General features: G+C 44.4%; 1 protein-coding gene across 6 annotated transcripts in view; it reads left to right on the top strand.

Annotated features, from left to right (window-relative positions):
* The window catches only part of atp8a2 (ATPase phospholipid transporting 8A2), a 279,736-nt gene that overhangs the window by 91,516 nt on the left and 166,487 nt on the right, over window positions 1–21,733 (top strand). For all 6 annotated transcript variants that reach the window (XR_004412354.1, XM_033022781.1, XM_033022782.1 and 3 more), the window contains exons 7-11: window positions 4,033–4,106; window positions 8,513–8,582; window positions 10,284–10,411; window positions 11,324–11,435; window positions 12,787–12,949. Coding sequence is in view for 5 of the 6 variants with exons in the window: in XM_033022781.1 (XP_032878672.1) it covers window positions 4,033–4,106; window positions 8,513–8,582; window positions 10,284–10,411; window positions 11,324–11,435; window positions 12,787–12,949 (547 nt within the window). In the remaining variant the exon portion in view is untranslated. The remainder of the gene's footprint in view (window positions 1–4,032; window positions 4,107–8,512; window positions 8,583–10,283; window positions 10,412–11,323; window positions 11,436–12,786; window positions 12,950–21,733) is intronic.

The following is a 21,733-nucleotide window of genomic DNA, read 5'->3' as shown; positions in this document are numbered from 1 at the left end:
GCGCCCTACAGATGAGCCGAGTAATCTTGGATGTTCGGGACTGGATACTGATCTGCCATGGTTACGGCGTTAAAACGCCTGTTATCACCACAAGGTCTCCAACCCCCGGACGCTTTGGGTACCATAGAAGCAGGAAAGCCCACGGGCTATCCGACTGCCGGACAATCCCCATGTCCTCCATAAACTGGAACTCGTCTCGTGCGATGCACAGTTTATCGGGCGGGAGGCGGCGCACGCGGGCGTGAACCGGTGGGCCCTCGGTGGGAATGTGGTGGGCCACGCCATGACGGGGCTCACGCCCCGTCGAACCGGGGCGTGAGCAACCCTGGGAAATCGGCAAGCAGGGCTGCGAAAGGTTGCTAGATCTCAGCTACCGCGTCGAGTTGTTGGCCCCCAGGATCGGTTGGGCGACGTCAGCAATGGTGAATTTCCATCTGTACGGGCGGGAGTCGAAATTTAAGTCCAGGGTCCACGTACCATAAGTGCGAATGTCGCTCCCGTTAACAGCTGAGAGGACGGGTCCTACCTTACCGACGCGAGTATCTCGGGCGCTTGGCGGCAGGATGCTGGCGATGGCACCGGAGTCCACCAGGAAACGGTGGCCGGAATGGCGAGAGGCATCGTTTGGGCCATTCACGTTCGCCTCTATGGACGACCGGCCGTGGCATTTCCCTGAAACGAGCAGGGGCACCGGCATCTTCAGGCTTCGGGGCCGTAGCGCTGATGGTAGTAACACCAGCGACATCTGCTGTAGACCACTGGAAGCGGTGATTCCTCTTCGGCGCTGGGCTGGGCTTCTTCTTCCTCCCGCTGTCGTCTCGGTTGCACCCGCGCCGTGACAGGGGTGCGGGTGAAGACACAAACGTCCCGCCGTCTGTGTGCCCACAATTTGTCGGCTCTCTCCGCGAGGTCCTGGGGGACGCTGAAGTCAGCTCCGGCGAGCATCAGTTGGACTTCGTCGGGCATCTGCTCCAGGAACGCCTGTTCGAAGAGCAGACGTGGTGCCCGTCCATCAGGGCTAACATCTTCGCCATGATGGTGGATGGCCGTCAATCACCGATGCTGTCCATGTGCAATATCTTTGCCGCCCTGTCTCTGCGACTAAGACCGAAAGTGTGGAGCAGCAGGGCCTTCAGCCCCTCGTACTTGGCAATCGTCGGCGGGTCTCTGATGTAAGGCAACAACCTTGAGGCACAGTCCTGTGGCAAAGCTCCCACCACATGGAAGTACATCGTATCATCCGCAATTATGCGGTGCAGATGAAACTGTGCCTCAACGTCGGCAAACCACACCTGAGGTTGATCGGGCCGAAACGATGGCAATTTGAAGCCCGGTGAGCCCTGCCGCGTGCCGGCCGATTTTGCGGGAACGTTGTCTTCCTGCATGATCTATTTGTCTAACGACGGCTAGACAGGTCGGGGTCATCAATTTAGCGGTCGCAAGAACGACATCTAAGTTTTGATAACTGTTTTTTTTCACAAAACAGTTATTTAGCTTGCAGGTCCATATGGTCCCACACTAATCTCTTGTGTGGGACCTTATCAAAGGCCTTCTGAAAGTCTAGATACACTACATCCACTGGCTATCCTTCATCCATTTTACTTGTTACATCCTCAAAAAATTCCAGAAGATTAGTCAAGCAGGATTTCCCCTTCATAAATCTAATGGCACAAAATTAGAGTACATGGTAATGGGGGTAGAGTATTGACATGGATAGATAATTTGTTGGCAGGCAGTGGCGAGTGGAGTGCCGCAAGGCTCGGTGCTGCGGCCGCAACTATTTACAATATATATTAATTTGATTTGATTGATTATTTAATGACCACACAGTCAAGCTGGTGGAATTCAGGTTCAGTACAGGGTGTTACAAGGTAGGCTGATTCCCGTCAAACATAACATAAAACACAACATCATACAATATACAGTACATGCATGGGGAGGATATGTGATGTTGTCATAGTGTGTTCAGAATTCGGATTGCGTGTGGGTAAAAACTGTTTTTAAATCGAGATGTCTTGGCGGGCAGTGAGCTGTAGCGCCTTCCTGATGGCAGCAGGTGGAAGATGTGGTGAGCTGGGTGGGAGGGATCAGAGATGATTTTCTTCACCCTTGACACGGACCGTTTGTGATGGAGTGATTCTATTGATGGAAGGGGAGTGCTGATGATTTTGGATACTTTGTTAACTATGCGCTGTAATTTATTACGGGAGTGAGTGTCTAAACTGCTGAACCAGACTGTAATTGATGAAGTGAGCATGCATTGGATGATGGCTGTGTAGAATCGGATTAGGAGGTGTTTCCTCACTCTAAACTTCTTGAGCTGGCGGAGGAAGAAGAGTCTTTGGTTGGCTTTTTTGTAGATGTGATTTGAATTGATTTTCCATTTGAGGTTATTGCTTATGTGAGTGCCAAGAAATTTGAATGAGTCTGCCAGTGTGAACTGCAAAGAGGATGCTAGGAGGTTGCAGGGTGACTTGGACGTTGAGTGAGTGGGCAGATGCATGGCAGATGCAGTATAATGAGGCATGAGATGCAGTATAATGAGGTTATCCACTTTGGCAGCAAGAACAAGGAGGCAGATTATTATCTCAATGGTGTCAGATTAGGTAAAAGGGAAGTGCAATGAGACCTGGGTGTCCTTGTACACCAGTCACTGGAAGTAAACATGCAGGTACAGCAGGCAGTGAAGAAAGCTAATGGCATGTTTTTTTGTTTTTGTTTTTTTTATCAAAACATTTATTCAATTATTAAAAAATAATAATTACACTACAATAAAACAAGCCAGAACCCACCACCATAATACAATACAAACATATATCCATAATAACCAATTATGATACAATCCTTATTGAGGATACATTCAACACCCTGCGGAGCCCAGTGGTCCCGGAACTCCCTCAGGATGCCCGTGGACAGGGCGTATTCCCTTTCTAACCGCACCCGGGCACGGACGTATCCCCGGAAAAGGGGCAGCAGCCGGCTCGGGTAGAGCCCTCCACCGCCTGGCGCCTTAACTCGCGGATGGCCAGCTTGGCCAGGCTCAGGAGCAACCCAACCAGGACATCTTCAGACCTACCCTCTCCCCTACGCACAGGGTGTCCAAAGATGAGGATGGTGGGTGAAAAATGCAGCCAGAAAGCAAAGAGCAGCCCCTTTAGGTATTCAAATAGTAGCTGCAGCCTCACGCACTCCATGTACACGTGGTACACACACTCTTCCAGCCCGCAAAAGTGGCAGGCGGCTGGCGAGTCTGTGAACTGCGAGAGAAACAGGTTGCAGGGAACACCTCGGTGCAATACCCAATCACCCCAGGTCCCCAATGTAGAGGGGGAGAATCCCTGCGCATAGGGTCCCCGCTAATGGCATGTTGGCCTTTATAACGAGAGGATTTGAGTATAGGAGCAAAGAGATCCTTCTGCAGTTGTACAGGGCCCTGGTGAGACCACATTTGGAGTATTATGTGCAGTTTTGGTCTCCTAATTTGAGGAAGGACATCCATGCTATTGAAGCAGTGCATCGTAGGGTCACGAGGTTAATTCCCAGGATGGTGGGACTGTCCTATGAGGAAAGATTGAAAAGACTGGGCTTGTATTCACTGGAATTTAGAAGGATGAGAAGTGTTCTTGCAAAAACATATAACATTATAAAAGGACTGGGCAAGCTAGATGCAGGAAAAATGTTCCCAATGTTGGGGGAGTCCAGAACCAGGGGCCACAGTCTAAGAATAAAGAGGAGGCCATTTAAGACTGATGAGAAAAAGCGTTTTCACCCAGAGAAGGCAATAGAGGCCAATTCACGGGATTAATTTAAAAGAGTCAGATAGAGCTCTACGTGCTAGCGGAATCAAGGGATATGGGGAGAAGGCAGGCACAGGTTACTGATTGTGGATGATCAGCCATGATCACAATGAATGGCGGTGCAGGCTCGAAGGGCTAAATGGCCTGCTCCTGCACCTATTTTCTATGTTTCTATGTACTGTTTTCTGTTGCCGGCTGCTTCCTTTAAGTGACAACTTGTTCTATCTTTTTGCAGGTTACGGTGGGGGATTTTGTGAAGGTCACCAATAGTCAACGTCTCCCAGCTGATCTCTTCATAATCACCACCAGGTTGTGGAATTTCTGAGGTTACTTTATAGATTGTTCTGAATGTAGGTTTCTCGAGCAACAATTAGACCCACATAGATACAAAGTGCTGGAGTAACTCAGCGGGTCGGCCAGCATCTCTGGAGTAAAAGGATGGGTGAAGTTTTGAGTTGGAACCCTTTTTCAGGGTCCATGTTCTCCAGAGATGTTGCCTGACCTGCTAAGTTACTCCAGCAGTTTGTGTCTATCTTCAGTATAAACCAGCATCTGTAGACAGCCATAATAGTTTAGGGTATTTTAATTGAACCTGGATTTTTTTTTTATATGGCAGCTCTGAATTTCTTCCGGTAGAGTTGCTGTCTCAGACCTGACCTCGGGTGCTGCTTTTATGGAGTTTGCATGTTCCTCCTGTGGCCGCGTGGGTTTCCTCCGGGAGCTCCGGTTTCTTCCCACGTCCCAAAGACATGCTGGTTTGTAGTTTAATTGGCTTCTGTAGATTGTCCCTTGTGTGTCACGAAAGTGGGTTAGCATGGAACGAGAGTGAACAAGTGATTGATGGTCGGTGTGGAATCGATGGGCTGAAGGGCTTGTTCTACGCTGTATCTTTAAGCTCAAAAGTCTAAAACAATATTAGGAAATAATGGGGATGATCAGCCATGATCACATTGAATGGTGGTGCTGGCTCGAAGGGCCAAATGGCCTCCTCCTGCACCTATTGTCTATTGTCTATTGTCAAGTCAAGTCAAGTCAAGTTTATTCGTCACATACACATACGAGATGTGCAGTGAAATGAAAAGTGACAATGCTCGCGGACTTTGTGCAAAAAGACAAACAAACAAACAACCAAACAAACTACAAACAGAATGGAACAGAATCACATATTATTTTACATATTAAATATTGTGGGCGGAAGGAAAAAGGGAAAAAAACAGCACTTTAAAAAAAAAAACCAGTAGAATGGTACAGTAAAGTTAGTCCCTGGTGAGATAGGAGTTTACAGTCCTAATGGCCTCTGGGAAGAAAGTCCTTCTCAACCTCTCCGTTCTCACCGCATGGCAACGGAGGCGTTTGCCTGACCGTAGCAGCTGGAACAGTCCGTTGCAGGGGTGGAAGGGGTCTCCCATGATTTTATTAGCTCTGGAGTTGCACCTCCTGATGTATAGTTCCTGCAGGGGGGCGAGTGAAGTTCCCATAGTGCGTTCGGCCGAACGCACTACTCTCTGCAGAGTCTTCTTGTCCTGGGCAGAGCAATTCCCAAACTAGATGGTAATATTTCCGGACAAGATGCTTTCCACAGCCGCTGAGTAGAAGCACTGGAGGATCCTCGAGGACACTCTGAATTTCCTCAATTGCCTGAGGTGGTAAAGGCACTGCCTTGCCTTACTCACGAGTGCTGCGGCGTGTGATGTCCATGTCATATCCTCAGAGATGTGGACTCCCAGGTATTTAAAACAGCTCACCCTATTCACAGTATCCCCATTTATCCTCAATGGTGTGTATGTCCTCGGATGTCTATTGTCTATTGAAAGCAAAGTTGTATCTTTTAAATTAAATTAACCTTCTTAAGAAGTACGAAAATATCTTTGAATCACAGTCGAACACTGGGTTTGAATTTATCCAGAAGATATTGTGATTTTATTTTACTAGCTCTCATGCCCATCAGTTTGAGGTGTACCAGTGTCCGGGATGAACTTTAAGGAAAAATGCGTACCTCTGTCATCCAATACTGGTGCAAAATGTTGAGTCAAATATTTCTAGATAATAACAATTAAAATAGATTGCACAGACTCTCAGACCTGCAAAGGGAAATATAGCAATTTAAATAAGTTGGAGACACAAAGAAAGATTCAAGGTGATGAAGTAACTCAGTGTGTCTGGCAGCATCTCTGGAGCACATGGAGAGGCAACATTTCGGGTCAGGACCCTTCTTCAGACTGCTCGGCCTTTCGCCTTTACAGATAGGGCATGTTTCGGCTCTCTTTGGCTCACCGAGTCCTCACTGACCAGCAGTCACCCCGTACACTAACCCACACACACCAGAGACTATTTCACAACTTAACCAGAGCCAGATAACCTCCAAACCTGTACATCTTTTGAGTGTGGGAGGAAACTAGGGCACCTGGAGAAAATCCATGTAGTCGCAGGGAAACGAACAAACTGCATACAGACAGCAGTCATAGTCGGGATTGAACCCGGATGTCTTGCGCTGTGAGGCAGCAGCTCTGCCAGCCGCCCTTTGATTGAATATGCTTGTTAGCTGAGGACTAGCGCCACCTAATGTGCAGAGACGAAAAAACGATCTAGTCCGGCTGAAACAGCAACATACATCAAAACACAACGTGCTGGAGGAACTCCGCAGGTCAGGCAGATTCTGTGGAGAGAATGGACAGGTGACGTTTCGGGTCAGATTCTACTTTGGATAGTGTGGACTTCAGACACCCCCCTCCACGCTACTTTCTTCCCTCTAGCTTCACAATCCGCAACTCCTTAAACCAATTTTGCACCTTCTGCTCTTATACCTGGCTTTTGTTCCACCCTTCTGCCTATCAAAATAAGCCCTCACCGTTGTCCACCTTTCACCTACCACGCTTTGTTCCGCCTCACCTCTTATTCAGCAGGCAGTGAAGAAAGCGAATGGCATGTTGGTTTTCGTAACAAGAGGAGTTGAGAATAGGAGCAAAGAGGCCCTCCTGCAGTTGTTCAGGGCCATAGTGAGACCACACCTGGAGTATTGTTTGCAGTTTTGGTCTCCAAACTTGAGAAAGGACATTTTTGCTATTGAGGGAGTGCAGCGCAGGTTCACGAGGTTAATTCCCGGGATGGCGGGATTATCACATGTTGATAGATTGGAGCGGCTGGGCTTGTTTACTCTGGAATTTAGAAGGATGAGAGGGAATCTTATTGAAACATATAAGATTATTAAGGGTTTGGACATGCTAGAGGCAGGAAATATGTTCCCAATGTTGGGGGAGTCCAGAACCAGGGGCCATAGTTTAAGAATAAGTGGTAAGCCATTTAGAACGGAGAGGAGGAAAAACTTTTCACACAAAGAGTTGTGAGTTTGTGGAATTCTCTGCCTCAGAGGGTGGTGGAGGCTGGTTCTCTGGATGCTTTCAAGAGAGAGTTAGATAGAGCTCTTAGGGATAGCGGAGTTATCCAACCCGAATTGTCACCCATCCATGTTCCCCATAAATGCTGCCTGATTAGCTGAGTTACTCCAGCACTTTGTGTCCTATTGAGATTAAAATAGTATTAGATTAAAGGAAACTTGTCGAGTCTTTAACGAGATACAGCAAGGAAACGGGTCCTTTGGCCCATCTGGTGCACGCCGTACAGCGATCACCCCGTACACTCACACTATCCTACACACTGGGGACAATTTACAATTTTGCCGAAGCCAATCAATCTACAAACCTGTGCGTCTTTGAGTGTGGGTAGAAACCGGAACAGCCGGAGAAAACCCACATGGTCACAGGGAGAACGTACAAACTCCATACAGACATAGAAACATAGAAAGTAGGTGCGAGAGTAGACCACCAGGTCCGTCGAGCCCGCACCGCCATTCGCTCATGGCTGAACACTAAACAGACACACTTACCCACAAACAGTAGACACAAGACACAGAACACAAGACACTACCCTCCCCTTTATACCGCTATCACCCCTCTCCACCCCAAGAACCTCGTGATCTCCTGGGGGAGGCAAAAAACCGGATAAAAACCCAGGTCCAATTCGGGAAAAAAATCCGGGAAATTCCTCTCCGACCCCAATCCAGGCGATCGACACTTGTCCAGGAGATCACTCAGGTCTTACTATACTAACCATACCTAGGTCCATATCCCTGCCCTATCCCCGTAGCCCCTTATCCCCTTGGCAGCTAAAAAAACATCTATTTTAGACTTAAATATATTTAACGTTTCTGCTTCCACTGCTCCCTGGGGCAGTGAATTCCATAAATTAACCACCCTCTGGGTGAAGAAGTTCTTCCTCATCTCAGTTTTAAAAGAGCCCCCCCTTATTCTGCAACTATGTCCCCTAGTTCTAGACAGCACCCGTAGTCAGGATCGAACCCAGTCTCTGGTGCTGTGTGTGGATAAAAGTGACGTGTAGCGCTCTCTGTAGCTTTCTCACTCTGACGAAGGGTCTCAACCCGAAACGTCGCCTATTCCTTTTCTCCAGAGATGCTGCGTGGCCCGCTGAGTTACTCCAGCATTTGATGCGTTTTTTAGATTAAAGGAAAATGGTTGTTAATGTTTCCAAGAGTAGTAGTGAATCTGAGAATTAGGGGAATTATAGCAGCCATCATGGACTAGATCAACTGTAATCTTCCTAATATTCTGTGTTTTCATGCAAAGACTCTAAAGAATATTTGCAGTATTTTTGCGAGATGTCATTTAGCTAATTGCTGTCTCGTTCTTTCTATTTCCCAGTGAGCCACAGGCAATGTGTTACATTGAAACATCCAATCTGGACGGAGAAACAAATCTCAAAATAAGACAGGTAAAAGGAGTTTGATTGTGGAACCAATTTTCTGAAATGTTTCAGCGCATTTATATAATGGGCGTAGAGTTTTTGATTAGCAATCTCAAATACAGGTCCACCACTGATTTTCCAACAGTCTTGGCTCCAGAGCTTTTCTGAATGATCTGTTTTGTCGGAACAACAGAGGTCACGGCCACCGTGAGGAGCCGAACGGTCCGCCCAGGACACCGAGGGTCCATGATACCGGTCCACAAAGTCGGCGATGGGAATGGATCTGCCAGCTCCGGCCAGGCTGGAGTTCCAGAGACCCGGCCTCAGGAGGCAAATTCGACCTGCCGATTGGAGATCTGGCTGCAGAAATCCCGATGAGGTCGAGATCAGCTGCCTCACCCAGCGCCACATTTTTGGGGGGGCTTCTGGGGGGGGGAGGGGGGGATGTCAAGTGCGCTCTTGTAGCTTTGTCTGGATTAAAGGAGGGGCCGGGCCAAGAGTTGCCAGAAAATCGGTGGTGGACCCGTACAATGAAGGTTTGTTTTTGCAATGCAAGAATGGAAATGGAGTGTAGTTCGTCTTCTCTTTAATACATTGCATAGAATAATATGTAAGATTTACAAATGAATCCCAACCTTGTGGGAATCAGTCTGAAGAAGAGTCCCCACCAAATTGTCATCTATCCATGTTCTCCTGAGATGCTGCCTGACTCGCTGAATTACTCCAGCACTTTGTATCCTTTTGACATGTGGATATTCGATTAAATAAAAAAGTGCGAGAAATACTCAGCAAATCGGGTAGTATCTGTGGCGAGAGAAAAGAACGTTTTTTGCGGCAGTAACCTGAAATCAGAATGTGCATGTTAAAAATCTATCATGTTTTAAGTTCAGAGGAGGAGTTGGTTGGGGTTGAACGTTTGAGAGAATGTAATTTCTGTGATAGTGTGGAGACCGTTAGAGATACAGCGCGGAAACAGGCCATTCGGCCCATCAAGTCCGTGTCGACCAGCGATCTCCCCATGCACTAGCACTATCCTACCCACTAGAGACAATTTACGATTTTTACCAAAGCCAATTGGAGTGTGGGAGGAAACTAGAGCACTCAGAGGAAACCCACGTGGTCTCAGAGAGAACGTAGAAACTGTACAGACAGCACCTGTAGTCAGGATGGACCCAAGTCTCAGTCACTGTAAAGCAGCAACTCTATCGCTGCACTCGTCTAATGCAGTTGTCAAGCACATCTAAAACGCAAGGTGCCTGAACCTCTGACGTTTGGGGCTTTGACTCCAGCAATTCATTCTAACATAATACAATTAATTATAGTTGCTGAATTATGTTGGCCTTTTGAGTTTGAGTTTAGCTTATTTACATGTGTGCGGAGGTACATTGAAAAGCGTTTGTTGCATGCTAACTAGTCAGTGGAAAGACTATGATATATGATTACAATCGAGCCATCCACAGTACAGAGACATGATGAAGGGAATATCATGAATAACGTTTACTGCGGAGTAGAGATATAAAAGAGTGGAGCAACTGTAATGCGTGATTGCAGATCCACGTCTGTGACTAGCACACAGAAAGTCGCCTCGGTTGGCCGCCATTTTGGATCAAGGAAGGGCCTTTCTCTGTCTCGTTAGTTTGGGTGATTAAGGCTGTGATAAATAATTTTAGGGCTTGTGGATTTTTTTTTTATGATATTGTCTAAATCCTAATTATCCTTTCCTGTTAGGGTTTGCCATTGACAGCAAATATGCAATCCTCTGCAGATTTAATGAAGATTACTGGGAATTTGGAATGTGATGTACCGAATCGGTACCTGTATGACTTTACCGGCAATCTCCGGATTGGTGACCATCGGTATTGTAATATTTTTTAAAATCTTTCTTTTGGTCCTTATTCTTCATGAAGCACTATTGATTCCATTGTGGAAGGTCAGCTGGAGGATGGTTGAAAGGATTAGGTAGAAGTTACTTTAGACTTGGCCACAAGGATTTCTACATCAACGCACATTATATTGTTACCTCATGTTCCCCCAATAAGTGAACAGCTCTATTGAAATGTTTAATGTATTGTGTACCGATGTACAATGAAAAACTTTTGCTGTGCGCTAACCAGTCAAGAAAGACTGTAAGTGATTACAATCGAGTCATCCACCATGTACAGGTGCATGATAAAGTGAATAATGTTTAATTCAAGATAAAGTCCAGTAAGGTATGATTAAAGATACAGATTTTTTTTAGTTTGGAGATGCAGTGTGGAACTAGGCCCTTTGGCAGACTGAGTCCACGCCGACCAGCGACTCCCCGTTCACCAGCACTACCCTACACGATGGACACTGTTTACAATTTTTATCAAAGCCACATTAACATACAAATCTGTACATCTTTGGTGTGGGAGGAAATCCGAGGACCCAGAGAAAACCCACGCATTCACAGGGAGAACGTACATACTCTATACATACAGCACTTGTAGTCAGGATCGATGCTGTAATCCGGGTGCTGTAAGGTAGCAATTCTACCGCTGTGCCACCGTGCTCGATGTTCTCCAGAGATGCTGCCTGACTCACTGCTTTACTCCAGCATGCTGTGTCGTTTTATGTATGATCCAGCATCTGCAGATGGGTCACGACCCTAAATGTCACCCATTCCTTCTCTCCAGTGATGCTGCCTGTCCCGCTGAGTTACTCCAGCTTTTTGTGTCTATCTTCAGTTCTTTGTTCCTCCAGTTTAAATGTGAGGTTATAATGATGTTAATGTTGTGTTCCTGCAGCCCTACTGCTGTTGGGCCTGACCAGATGTTACTTCGAGGTGCACAACTGAGGAACACTCAATGGATCATTGGACTCGTGGTGTATACTGGGCATGACACGAAACTGGTGCAGGTTGCTGTCTATCCAATGTGCTTGTCTTTAATGATTGCCCAATTGCATTGTTTGGCTTAGTTTACAGATAAGGCGCAGAAACAGGCCCTTCGGCCCACCGAGTCCATGCCGACCAACGATCCCCATACACTAACACTACCCCACACATACTAGGGACAATTTACAATTTTACCTAAGCCAATTAGCCTACAAAACCTGTACTTTGGGGTGTGGGAGGAAACCCACGCAGGTCTTGAGGGGAACGTACAAATTCTGTACAGACAGCATCCATAGTCAGGATCGAACCCGCGTCTCTGCCGCTGTAAGGCAGCAACTGTACCGCTGCGCTACCGTGTTGCCCTTATACATATCTGACAATGGAAATTATTGTTTATTGGTCATAATATCCAAGACTATAAAGACATAGGAGTGGAATTAGGCTATTTGACCCATCGAGTCATGCCTGATTAATTTTTCCCCCTCAACCCCATTCTTCTGCTTTCTTCCCGTAACCTTTGACACCCTTGGTAATCAAGAACCTATCAATCTCTGCTTTAAAAATACCCAATGTCTTGGCCTTCATCGCCGTCCGTGACAATGAATTCCACAGATTCACCACCCTCTGGCTAAATAATCATCTCCTTTCTGAAGGTACGTCCCTTTGTCCAAGACTCACCCACTACTGGAAACATCCTCTCCACATCCGCTCTGTTTAAGTGTTTATTTGGTAGGTTTCAATGAGATCCCCCTCCCATTCTTCTAAACTCCAGTGAGGACATGCCCAGACATGTCTAAAACACTCCTGATGCCTTTATCCAATCATCCCTGGGATCATTCTCATAAATCTCCTCTGGAACCTCTTTAACGCCAGCACGTCTTTCCTCAGATATGAGGCCCTTGTTCATGTACGTTGTATATAACACACTTCTGACTATGTACTATAACAGTATATCCTACCGTATTTAGGTTAATTGGCTTTGGAACATTGCCCCCAGTGTGTAGGATGCAAAACTGGGATTATATAGAACTAGTGTGATCGGGTGATCAATAGTCGGGGGACACTTGGCCAGCTGAAGGGCCTATTTCCATGCTGTATCTCTAAACTAAACTAAACTTTTACTGTAAGTTTTAGAGCCAGAGAGGAAACGGGCCCGTCAGCCCAGCTCATAGCCGGACTGAAACTGGAATAAATCTGGTTTCTTAGACTCACTCATTCGATGTGACATGATTTGGGATTAAATAACACTTCTACAAAAAAATATGACCAACATTATTTTTTTGAATGTGTCATTTGTGGATACTGAATTCCAAAATGTATGTTAGAGTTTGATAATGGATAAATGATTATTGTGTGTCATTTCTTAATATGCAGAATTCAACGAAGGCCCCACTGAAGAGATCCAATGTTGAAAGGGTTACAAACATGCAGATTCTCATTCTCTTCAGCATTCTCGTGGTGATGGCCTTCGTGAGTGCCGTGGGCACTGAGGTTTGGAACAATCAACATAACATGACCGACTGGTACCTAAACGCAGGTAGTTATTCCCATTATCCTGTCGCTGTGCACTGTGGAAAATTTGAAATCATGTAGAGTCTTTCTGCTGTCTGGTTATCACACAACTAAAAGCTTTTCACTGTACCTTGGTACATGGGACAATAATAAACTAAGCAAAGGCATTAAGGATTATTAATTATCAAAATTAACTTTTAAATGTGGGATGGAGGGATGTGGATCAAGTGCAGGCGGAGGAGATTAGTTTAACCTGGCATCATGTTCGGCACAGACATTGTGGGCTGAAAGGTCTGTTCTGTGCTGTTCCATGTTCTACATTCTACGTTTGTTTGTAAACTCATGATCATTCATTATTTAAAGGCCACGGTAATCTTTCAATACGAAAAACCACATTTCTCTTACAAAAGCCCTCTGAGGATTCAACAGTGAAGAAAATCCTTCGTAGCTCCAGATTTCTGTTGCATGGTAGCAAATATATTTAAGTTATTCTTTATGAAGCAACATTATTCTCAAATGGCTTCCGATATTTAGCAAATCCAAAAGTATATTGGATATCAAAATAATTAATACGTTAGACCCAGACACAAAATGGATTCTGATATAAAGCAAATCCAAAAGGATACTGGATAACAAAGTAATGAAATGATAGACCCATGCACAGATTATTTCACCCAGGGTAGGGAAATCATAAACCGGAGGTTTACGGCAGGATTGGCAAGATTTTGTAGAAACCTGAGGGCCAACATTTTCACACAGGTGGGTGTATGGAACGAGCTGCCAGAGGAGGTACAGTGGCTTGCAAAAGTTTTTATACCCCTTGAACTTTTCCACATTTTGTCATGTTACAACCACAAACGTAAATGTATTTTATTGGGATTTTATGTGATAGACCAACACAAAGTGGTGCATAATTGTGAAGTGGAAGGAAAATGATACATGGTTTTCAAATTTTTTTACAAATAAAAAACTGAAAAGTGTGGCGTGCAAATGTATTCAGCCCCCCTGAGTCAATACTTTGTAGAACCACCTTTCGCTGCAATTACAGCTGCAAGTCTTTTGGGGTATGTCTCTACCAGCTTTGCACATCTAGAGACTGAAATTTTTGCCCATTCTTCTTTGCAAAATAGCTCAAGCTCAGTCAGATTGGATGGAGAGCGTCTGTGAACAGCAATTTTCAAGTCTTGCCAGAGATTCTCAATTGGATTTAGGTCTGGACTTTGACTGGGCCATTCTAACACATGAATATGCTTTGATCTAAACCATTCCATTGTAGCTCTGGCTGTGTTTAGGGTTGTTGTCCTGCTGGAAGGTGAACCTCCACCCCAGTCTCAAGTCTTTTGCCGACTCTAACAGGTTTTCTTCCAAGATTGCCCTGTATTTGGCTCCATCCATCTTCCCATCAACTCTGACCAGCTTCCCTGTCCCTGCTGAAGTAAAGCATCCCCACAGCATAGAAACATAGAAACATAGAAATTAGGTGCAGGAGTAGGCCATTCGGCCCTTCGAGCCTGCACCGCCATTCAATATGATCATGGCTGATCATCCAACTCAGTATCCCGTACCTGCCTTCTCTCCATACCCTCTGATCCCCTTAGCCACAAGGGCCACATCTAACTCCCTCTTAAATATAGCCAATGAACTGGCCTCGACTACCCTCTGTGGCAGGGAGTTCCAGAGATTCACCACTCTCTGTGTGAAAAAAGTTCTTCTCATCTCGGTTTTAAAGGATTTCCCCCTTATCCTTAAGCTGTGACCCCTTGTCCTGGACTTCCCCAACATCGGGAGCAATCTTCCTGCATCTAGCCTGTCCAGCCCCTTAAGAATTTTGTAAGTTTCTATAAGATCCCCTCTCAATCTCCTAAATTCTAGAGAGTATAAACCAAGTCTATCCAGTCTTTCTTCATAAGACAGTCCTGACATCCCAGGAATCAGTCTGGTGAACCTTCTCTGCACTCCCTCTATGGCAATAATGTCCTTCCTCAGATTTGGAGACCAAAACTGTACGCAATACTCCAGGTGTGGTCTCACCAAGACCCTGTACAACTGCAGTAGAACATCCCTGCTCCTATACTCAAATCCTTTTTCTATGAAAGCTAACATACCATTCGCTTTCTTCACTGCCTGCTGCACCTGCATGCCCACTTTCAATGACTGGTGTACCATGACACCCAGGTCTCGCTGCATCTCCCCTTTTCCTAGTCGGCCACCATTTAGATAATAGTCTGCTTTCCTGTTTTTGCCACCAAAATGGATAACCTCACATTTACCCACATTATACTGCATCTGCCAAGTGCATGATGCTGCCACCACCATGTTTCACAGTGGGGATGGTGTGTTCAGGGTGATGTGCAGTGTTAGTTTTCCGCCACACATAGCGTTTTGCATTTAGGCCAAAAACTTCAATTTTGGTCTCATCTGACCAGAGCACCTTCCTCCACATGTTTGCTGTGTCCCCCACATGGCTTGTGGCAAGCTGCAAACGGGACTTCTTATGGCTTTTTTTCAACAATGGCTTTCTTCTTGCCACTCTTCCATAAAGGCCCGATTTGTGGAGTGCACGACTAATAGTTGTCCTGTGGACAGATTCTCCCACCTGAGCTGTGGATCTCTGCAGCTCCTCCAGAGTTACCATGGGCCTCTTGGCTGCTTCTCTGATCAATGCTCTCCTTCCCCGGCCTGTCAGTTTAGGTGGACGGCCATGTCTTGGTAGGTTTGCAGTTGTGCCATACTCTTTCCATTTTCGGATGATGGATTGAACAGTGCTCCGTGAGATGTTCAAAGCTTGGGATATTTTTTTATAACCTAACCCTGCTTTAAACTTCTCCACAACTTTATCCATGACCTGTCTGGTGTGTTCCTTGGGCATCGTGATGCTGTTTGTTCACTAATGTTCTCTAACAAACCTCTGAGGCCTTCACAGAACAGCTGTATTTATACTGAGATTAGATTACACACAAGTGGACTCTATTTACTAATTAGGTGACTTTTGAAGGCAATTGGTTGCACTGGATTTTATTTAGGGGTATCAGAGTAAAGGGGGCTGAATACTTTTGCACGCCACACTTTTCAGTTTTTTATTTGTAAAAAAATTTGAAAACCATGTATCATTTTCCTTCCACTTCACAATTATGTGCCACTTTGTGTTGGTCTATCACATAAAATCCCAATAAAATACATTTACGTTTGTGGTTGTAACGTGACAAAATGTGGAAAAGTTCAAGGGGTATGAATACTTTTGCAAGCCACTGTAGTTGCGGTAGGTACTATAACAGCATTTAAAAGACACTTGGAGAAGCACATGGATAGGAAAGGTTGAGAGGGATATGAGCCAAACACGGTGAAAATGGAAACACAACTCCAGATTCAGGTGGACAAAAATGCTGGAGAAACTCAGCGGGTGAGGCAGCATCAATGGAGCGAAGAACATAGGCAACATTTTGGGTCAAAACCCTTCTTCACACAGTTCAGGTTCAGGGACAGTTTTTTCCCAGCTGTTATCAGGCAACTGAACCATCATATCACCAACTAGAGCGGTCCTGACCCACCATCTACCTCATTGGAGACCCTCGGACTATCTTTAATTAGACCTTACTGGACTTTATCTTGCACTAAACGTTATTCCCTTTATCCTGTATTTGTACACTGTGGACGGCTTGATTGTTATCATGCATAGTCTTTCCGCTGACTGGATTGCACACAACAAAAAAGGATTTGACTGCACCTCGGTACATGTGACAATAATAAACTAAACTAAAGAGTACTTGAGGCAAGAGAGAGGATGAGGAGAGAATGTATTCAATGAAGGAAAAACGATGCATGAAATTCAATGAAAAATTGTTCAATTAAATGTTTATAATATTCTACAGCATTGTTCTAGCTTTGTAAAGATTTAAAATAGTAAAGATTTAAAATAGTGATATGGACTATGCGCAGGTAGATACCAGATGGTACACAAGTCCATTTTTTTTAGACATTTGCAAACCCACCATGAATTGCAAAATCTACTCAGTTAAATTCTTCTCTTTACATTTACTGCCTTATTTTGAGAAATCTTTTTTTTTTGCCTAGATTTCTAATATTCACGGTACATTTCTTTTATATTAAAATAGGCTCAATATTATGTCAGCATAAGAAAAGTGGTTGATTTGTAATCAAATTAGAAAACTGGAAACGTGTTTAAATGACTGTTCTGGCAATGAATTGTGCTGAACTATTGATTTGGAGATATGATTACATTATTATTTGCTAATATCCTTGAAGGTGAAAAATGTTGCACTTACTTTATCAGGTCTGTATTTGACTCCTATTCTCAATTGCCCTTTGAAGCCACATTAATAACTACTGCGTTAAATGATTGTTCATGTCAAAGGAGCAGAATTAGACCATTCGGCCCATTGAGTCTACTCTGCCATTCAATCATGGCCGATCTATTTTTCCCTCTCAACCCCATTCTCCTGTATTCTCCCTGTCCCCATGGGGAGATTCATTAAGAATAAAGCTAAACACCCACCTGGTGTCAACATTACCCAGGCTTAAGGTAATCCATCATGTAATGCATATTGTAAACAAGCGTCAAGGAATGACCTTTTAAATAATGTAACCATCATACCTGTAAGGCGAGAGGGACATAGTTTAAAGGAGATGTGCAGGGCTTTTTTTTAAACAGTGGGTGGTGAGGGCCTGAGTGCTGCCTGGCGTGGCGAATGAGGCATTTAAGAGACTTTTGGATAACTTTTTGCATTTTACTTGCTGACTTGCAGTGCCACAGACCCGGGTAGTTACGGGTACTGTTGGAATTAAAATGTTAAATTCTCAGAGGACAATGTGGGTTCCTCTGGAGGCTCCGTTTAAAGAACGGTCAGCCCTAGTATAGGTATGTTGCAAAGCCTACCTGAAGCGTCGGTGAAAATCTGCCGTTGCGGGTGTGCGCGATTTTGGCGCCGTTTAGAGGGGGCGGGTTTAAAACTCGATTTTCTCTAAGCTGTTCCAATCGAAAATTATTATTAACGAAAAATCGCTGGAAGACCCCGTCGCAAAAGCTATTATTAGGTTTAAAGGCCTTGAATAATAGTTATAGTAGTTTAAAAATCAATCTCTAAACCCGCGACCGCCAGCAACCGCAGGGTCTCATAAAGCAAATAGCAGAAGTTAGGTTGTATATTTTTACATTAAAAAGGGCTTCTAAAGATCCCTTTATACAAAGTTTAATATTGCGAGTAGTTCAATTTGGGCCCATTATATCCCGCAGTATTTTTCTCGGCATTTGGGGCACAAATCTACCGCAATGTGAACGTTCTAAACCAGCGCGTTCCACAGGGACCCACTGGAAAGCTGATTTAAATGGGCATTTATTTACAACAATTAAACACTAAATTCCTTCCATTTGGCCTATAAATTAATGTAAATGAGATTTAAAAATCATGTTTTATTGTGAATTATTTGTGAATATTATTTGGACATTTAGGCTATTTAAAAATGTTAATCATTTATTAAGAAATGGATAGATGTTTAGATCTAGTAATTGAAGTCTGAAATTAGCTACAATTAGGTAACTAACTAATTATATGCTTTAATTTCAGGTCATCCAAGTAAGATTATTTTATATTTGTTTCAGAATGCTTCAATCTATGATAACTGAAAATTTCATTCAGTTCTCTTAATTTTTAAGAAAGTTATGGGCTTTTGACTGTCCACGATCACAGCTTTTTTGTTATGTCCATAGAAAATCAATAGGGAACAAGATGCTCATTTCCCAGTATGAAAATGGCCATAACTTTTTAAATACTTGAGATATGAAAGTGAATTAGGTGTCAAATTAAACTTATTTTTATGCTTTATCTGATGGGATAAATTACAGACTTGATTTTTAAAATCTCAAAATTTTGTAACATTGCTACCTAGTACCGGCAGGGTTCCCCTCCAGTAAAATATACAGATGCTGGGGTTCACAGGGAAGGGAAATCCAGCAGCAATACGTTTTCCAGACCACAGTGGTCCCCAGGATATGGGATTAAACTAACCTCAACAGTCAGCATTAGTTCTGGGAGGATTCCCCTCCAGTAAGGTATACAAATTTGGAGGTTGGTTAGGATGAAGATAATAATGGAGAAGATGCTCCATCTAGACACACTAGGGAGTTGTGTCAGTGTGGGCCTATGGAGGAGCCTGCGCCATCAGCACCTTCGAACAGGGCTGCTTACTTTGAATGCCTAGTCTATGGCAGCGTGGGCCTATGGGAGAGCGCGCGCCAGCAGCGCCTTGGAACATGGCTGCTTGATGCCTAGTCTATGGCAGCGTGGGCCTATAGGAGTGCCCGCGCCAGCAGCACCTTGAGATAGGGCTGCTTAAAATGCATGCATATCTATGGCAGCGCAGGCCTATGGGAGAGCCAGCGCCAACAGCACCTTTGGACAGGGCTGCTTCATGTTGATACCTAGGCTAATGACAGTGTTGGCCTATGTGAGAGCCAGCGCCAGCAGCACCTTGTAACAGGGCTGCTTAATGCGTCTCTTTTATGGAGTAGGGAGCATGCCGGGTCAGTACAAATCTGATGCCGAGTTTGGGGGTTGAGCTATGGAGCATACCCAAGGGACAAAGGGCATGTGTCTGAAGGACCATGCCTGGCAGAAAGGTTTGCCATCCCAACACAATCCAGTGAACACCGCTCAGGCATTAGAGATAGCCGCTGAATCTGCTATTCAGGTAAGACCCATTCAACAGGGAAATCCTGGAGGACGAAGCACAAGCTGTTGGACCAGTCAAGGCCAAAAACAAGCAAAGCCTCATTGCATCGGCTGTAAGCGGCTCACTGAAGCTGGTGGCAGCATGAAAGCGGGCCAGAGGCTCCATATACTCTGCCAGTTCTACTCTGCAACTAAGGACCACTTACAAGTTCGTAAGATTTACACTTGATTGCACAATACACGAATGATTAAGACATAATCATCTCCTTAGAGGCATGTAACCATGTAAAGCAGGTTGGAATTGGGCCAGAATTGTGTTTTGAGGCAGGTATAATGGTCAGTTGTTTTTCAACGCAGGTCCAGAATTGGGGCCAGAATTGTATTATGGCCAGGACTGTCTTGCAAGACAGGCTCGGAAATTGGGCCAGAGTTGTCATTTAAGACAGGCACAAAATGATGAAAGGAGTGGCCTGGTCATTATGAAAGATGGCTAATTAACAACTGATTTCATAGGGTGTTCCCATTTACAGGGATCATTTGGAGTCTCAAACTATATTTAAGAGGTTGGGCTCTTCTATACAGTTAAATTCAGTTGTTACCAAATAGACTTGTTGGTCATTGGGATTTACCTTTAACTATTAATTGGCCTATGACGCAGCCCTGGGCAACAGATTGCAGTTGATAGAAATCTGTAATAGCCCTGTGGTTAGAATCAGCTGTGATTCAGCTATGCAAGTGGGAGAATTGACATCATGCTAAATGACAAACTCTAAATTGCCATGTAGGTAATTGTTTAATATACTGACACTAGTACTACTGCTGCTGCTGATAAATTCATTTCACTTGTGAGGAATAAAACTGTATTATATTGTATTGTACTAGCTGAAGCTACCAAAGTCACTATGATGTACAAACAGTATGCAGCATTGTGCCAGCAGTTGGTCAGAAACTATTACAGTAATATTGCAAAAATAAGGCTAATGGCTAATGTAGGATATTGTGAAGGTCATCTCCAGTTTGGATGTGGAGGAGATTTGCATGATTTATCAATTCTTCAGTTATTGGTATCAACTATTTATAGAACCTACATGCATTCGATGGGTTAAAGAATGACTGAGCGAATATGCTTATTCTGCATGGTCAATTTCAGGTTGATACACTATGATGGTGGCATATGTTGGTCACATGGGTGCAATCAAGTAAAAGTAAAAGTAAAATATCCTGTAATGGTTTACCTAATTTCATTTGCCACAGGTGTATCATCAAGTACAGATTATGACAACACAGAATGGGTGTTGGACCACACAGTATTTATGATTTTGGGTTCAATGGCACACCGTATACTGATATGTTGCTGTCATGCTTATTTACAGGTTGCAAAAATATGTGGCATAACAGTGGCGAAAGATACATTCTCGCTACAAGAAGGAGGAATGGTTTTATATCTTCCTCCATTTTGCCTCATCAGTCGGGTCTTCAAATAAAGTCATCAAGATCCCACTTTAGGTTTCCTACTGTCTGATTGATCTATGCAGCTTAAATTCCCGATTGGTCGGGAATAATAAGACAACCTTATAAGAGGCTATGGCTCGGGAAATCAGCCTTTGCATGTTAAAATCAATTTATGCTCTGCAGTATCTGAATAGACTGCCCTACGGCTGGAGTTGGCAACACTTACCCTTGTATGGGTTCACTCCAGAGTGCTGATATAGCACCAAAAAAGGGAAAGCAGTACATTTCTTTGCAGGAAATGGGAAGTGTTGTTTAATGCTAATGTTCCATTTAAAATGGTACAGACTACTGAGTTCATTTTTTTATTGTTCTTTTGACAATAATTTAAGTGATAGGGCCATTAACTGTGTCAACGTGTTTTCCCATCACATTTACTACAGCAAACGGGACTCACTCTGTCGGGTTCACCCCGGATATTAAGTTTGTAAAGGATATCTTTAACACAATTCTCCCAGAACAACTACATGGCAGTAAGGGATACAGACATTGTGTTAACACTGTTTCACAAGGGGGCTCCAGTTACATCCTTGAGTCTGGCCGGCTCTCATAAGGTAGTGATCCTACTGGCGCAGGTTTAGCGCAACAGGTTCAGTCGCTACAGATTGCGAAAA

Source organism: Amblyraja radiata, chromosome 6, assembly GCF_010909765.2.
Source record: "Amblyraja radiata isolate CabotCenter1 chromosome 6, sAmbRad1.1.pri, whole genome shotgun sequence".
Taxonomy (NCBI): domain Eukaryota; kingdom Metazoa; phylum Chordata; class Chondrichthyes; order Rajiformes; family Rajidae; genus Amblyraja; species Amblyraja radiata.
The sequence above is the reverse complement of the archived record's forward strand: the minus strand, read 5'-3'. Positions and strand labels throughout refer to the sequence as shown.